Genomic DNA, 3,345 nt, shown 5'->3' with positions numbered 1-3,345 from the left:
TAAGAAGTACAGTTGTCCTTAATTTAACAATAGCTGTATTTCTGTATGCTTTAAAGTCATGGTCCACTTTTTAAACAATGCATTTCAACAAAGTAAGGCCAAATATTGTTTTTAAATGTTGCAATGAAAACATGATGGAGAAAAGGTTATTGTTGCAGTATGCCTGCAGCAGTCACTTACATTTGTGTTGTTGTGTTTTCTTTTAGGAGAATCCTTACATGTGCAACAATGAATGTGATGCTGCCACAGAGGAGTTGGCTCATCCTCCGGGGTTAATGTTTGACTTTGAAGGGAGAAACCCTACGACTTTTTGGCAGTCATCATCATGGAAGAAATATCCAAAGCCTCTGCAGGTCAACATCACATTATCATGGAACAAGACAGTTGAACTCACCGATGACATTGTTATTACTTTTGAATCGGGACGACCGGAGCAGATGGTCCTGGAAAAGTCCCTCGACTATGGCCGAACCTGGACACCTTACCAATTCTATGCCACTGACTGCCTTGATGCTTTTACTATGGAACCCAAGACAGTGAATGATCTCACCCAACTCACTCTGCTGGACATCATTTGCACCGAGGACTATTCCCGAGGCTATGTGTGGAAAAATGACAAAACAGTACGTTTTGAAATAAAGGACCGCTTCGCTCTCTTTGCTGGACCTCGACTACACAACATGGCCTCGCTATACGGCCAGCTGGATACCACTAAGAATCTGAGGGATTTCTTCACGATCACTGATCTGAGGATTAGGCTACTGAAGCCGGCAACTGGAGCCACCATGGTGGATGAGAATAATCTATCCAGATACTTCTACGCCATCTCGGACATTAAAGTACACGGCAGGTAAGAGCCATTCAAGTTTGCTTTGTTTTCCTTGAAAAGCCAAAAATTTGTGTCCAAATTTAAGCTTAGCGCCACAGTTGTAGTTTTGATGATTATTTCTTTCTTTGGGTATTTAGATATTTAGAAAGAGTGTATTTCTCTAGTTTGTGATCTGTTTTCTCTTGGATTTGTTGCATCATTTTCATCCAATGAGTTTCAGTTTTATGTTTGATTAATGTTCTTTTTTGTTACATTTCATAAAAATTGTTGGAGAAAAATGTTCTTGCTTCATCACACCTACTCAAAAGGAGCCACACTCGATGGCGGGAGAAGATTTTTAACCAGTTTTAACTTGCAAGTACATATATTTCAGGATTGTTTGCTCAGATATACAGGACGTACACACATGAGGCCCAGTAACAAAAAATTGCCATTGGCCGTGTGCGAAGCTTGTTTTATTCGCTTATCAGTTCAGCCAAGCTCACAGACTCAGAGGCGACCTAGGAGCGCCAGCTGCACACTGTAGCGTCCCAGCTCCTCATCCAGCTCTCGCTGCTAACTCAAACATGTGGTTCATGGGCAGAGTTGACATTCTCAGCCATAGTAGTTAAAAGCATCCATAAACTTTGACCACCAATTCCCTAACAAAGATCATGTGCCTTTATTTGTGTGTTTTCTCGTTTTAACTGTTACCTAGGTTCTGCTGCTAAGTGCCACTCACCAGTTCTGCCACTCTCATTAAATCCTTAGTATATACTGTAGATGTGCATGTTTGGCATTGGTTTGCTCCACAATAATTTTCTTTCTGTTTTTTTTTTTTTTTTTTAACTTGTACCAACTTTAGTATTTTCAAAATCAAGTCATGGGATTTTCCTGAATTACATCCCCTCCTACTTCAGTTTGTTCTATTTTGAGTGTTATATGCGTTTTGTCCCACGCTCCACACCATGAATGCTTTGGACATTGAAGACATTACGTTTTATTGCTTGGCTCAGTGAAGCAGTAAAGACAACATATGTTTAACTACTATAAGCATTTTCTATCATTTTTAACAGTTTTATTAGTGATAAATGAGCAGATAATGCAACACAAATCTAATCTTGTCAGTTTTTTTTTTTAATGAAAATTGGTCAACATATGTTTTGCCTACAATTTAATTGTATTAAACCCAAAAGAGGAGACTTGAATTTTATTGAATATGTTTTATGTCATCCCTTTTGGGCAAAGGCTTAAGTAGCAAAAATAGCACAATCAACTTTCATTTCATTTATTCATTCAATTAAAAGAAACAAAACAAAGTCATTAAAAAGAAACACTGAATGAAAAGGGTGCAGAAAGAAGAAGAAAAGTCATCACATATACCCCTTATTTAAAAAATATATATAAAATAACTACAAACAAACAACAATTTAGGCTTGAACATCTCCAAAGTGAAAACAAAAATATTAGTCACCCTTCACATGGCAGCATACTTTCCCAACAATTTTAACTTAAAATCATCTTTTTAAACATAGTTTACTAGTTCTAAATGGAGGTTTTACAAACATTTCCATTCCCTTAAGGTTATAATGACTCTCTTTTTAAACTAATTTTTATTGAATATTTGGGAGTAAAAAAAATTATGAGCTTTATATATGACTTGCAAAATAATATATTTGTTGAGTGACCATAGCACTTCCTACTAATAATTATTATAGCTCTTTTTTTGTAAAATGAAAATAGGGTTTGTTATTGTTTTGCATGCTTTCCCCCAAACTTCAATACAATAGATTAAATATGGAACAATCATTACATTATATATTATATACAAAGCTTTGTCATTCAAAAACTATTATACTTTATACAGTAACGCAATTGATTTAGATATTTTTATTCTTAAGTTATTTACATGAGTTTTCCACATCAGCTTCTCATCAATAACAACACCCAAAAATTGTATTTCATTACCTCTATGAATTTCAATACTGTCAATTTTAAATGGGACTTAGCTAATTATTTCTATTACTAAATATCATGTAGATTGTTGACAACTATATATATATATATATATAAATATTGCAAGCTGGGCAGAGAAAACATTTAAACAATAGTTGTGTTTGGCATAGTAGTAAGAAGAAAATGTACAAGTAAAATTCTCATATTGGTAACACTTTACAGCAAGGTACAAAAAAATTGATCAACTACTAGGGAACGCCTCAGGAATGAATCAGTTACAAATCAGGAGCTAATGGGCAGTTAGCCAGTACTTACTGGGGAACACACAGCCAAGCCATATTAGGGGACAAATGGTTTGTTACCACAGAAACAGAGGATAAATTATCCATGTGGGTTCTGAATAAACCCTGCACCAGTGAACTCACAGCTCATAATTGTCAAAAACCTGTTTCCTAGTGATTATTGATTTTATTGGATTCTTACCACTAATCAGTGGTAAGAACAGATTTCATGATCCTGTACTGCTGTCATCTTTACTATGTCTGAGCTGTGACCTCACTGGTGCAGGGTTTATTCAGAAC

The 3,345-nt window shown here is 35.6% G+C and overlaps 1 protein-coding gene across 1 annotated transcript in view; it reads left to right on the top strand.

The window, feature by feature from the left end:
• The first annotated feature begins 212 nt into the window (after positions 1-212).
• The window catches only part of LOC119414740 (netrin-G1-like), a 48,067-nt gene continuing 44,934 nt past the window's right edge, over positions 213-3,345 (top strand). The window contains exon 1 of the mRNA XM_037681850.1: positions 213-850. Coding sequence (XP_037537778.1) covers positions 219-850 — 632 coding nt within the window. The 5' untranslated portion in view covers positions 213-218. The remainder of the gene's footprint in view (positions 851-3,345) is intronic.

Source organism: Nematolebias whitei, chromosome 9 (genome assembly GCF_014905685.2).
Source record: "Nematolebias whitei isolate Nwh7 chromosome 9, NemWhi1, whole genome shotgun sequence".
NCBI lineage: Eukaryota > Metazoa > Chordata > Actinopteri > Cyprinodontiformes > Rivulidae > Nematolebias > Nematolebias whitei.
This window is presented reverse-complemented; position numbering and strand designations above follow the sequence as displayed.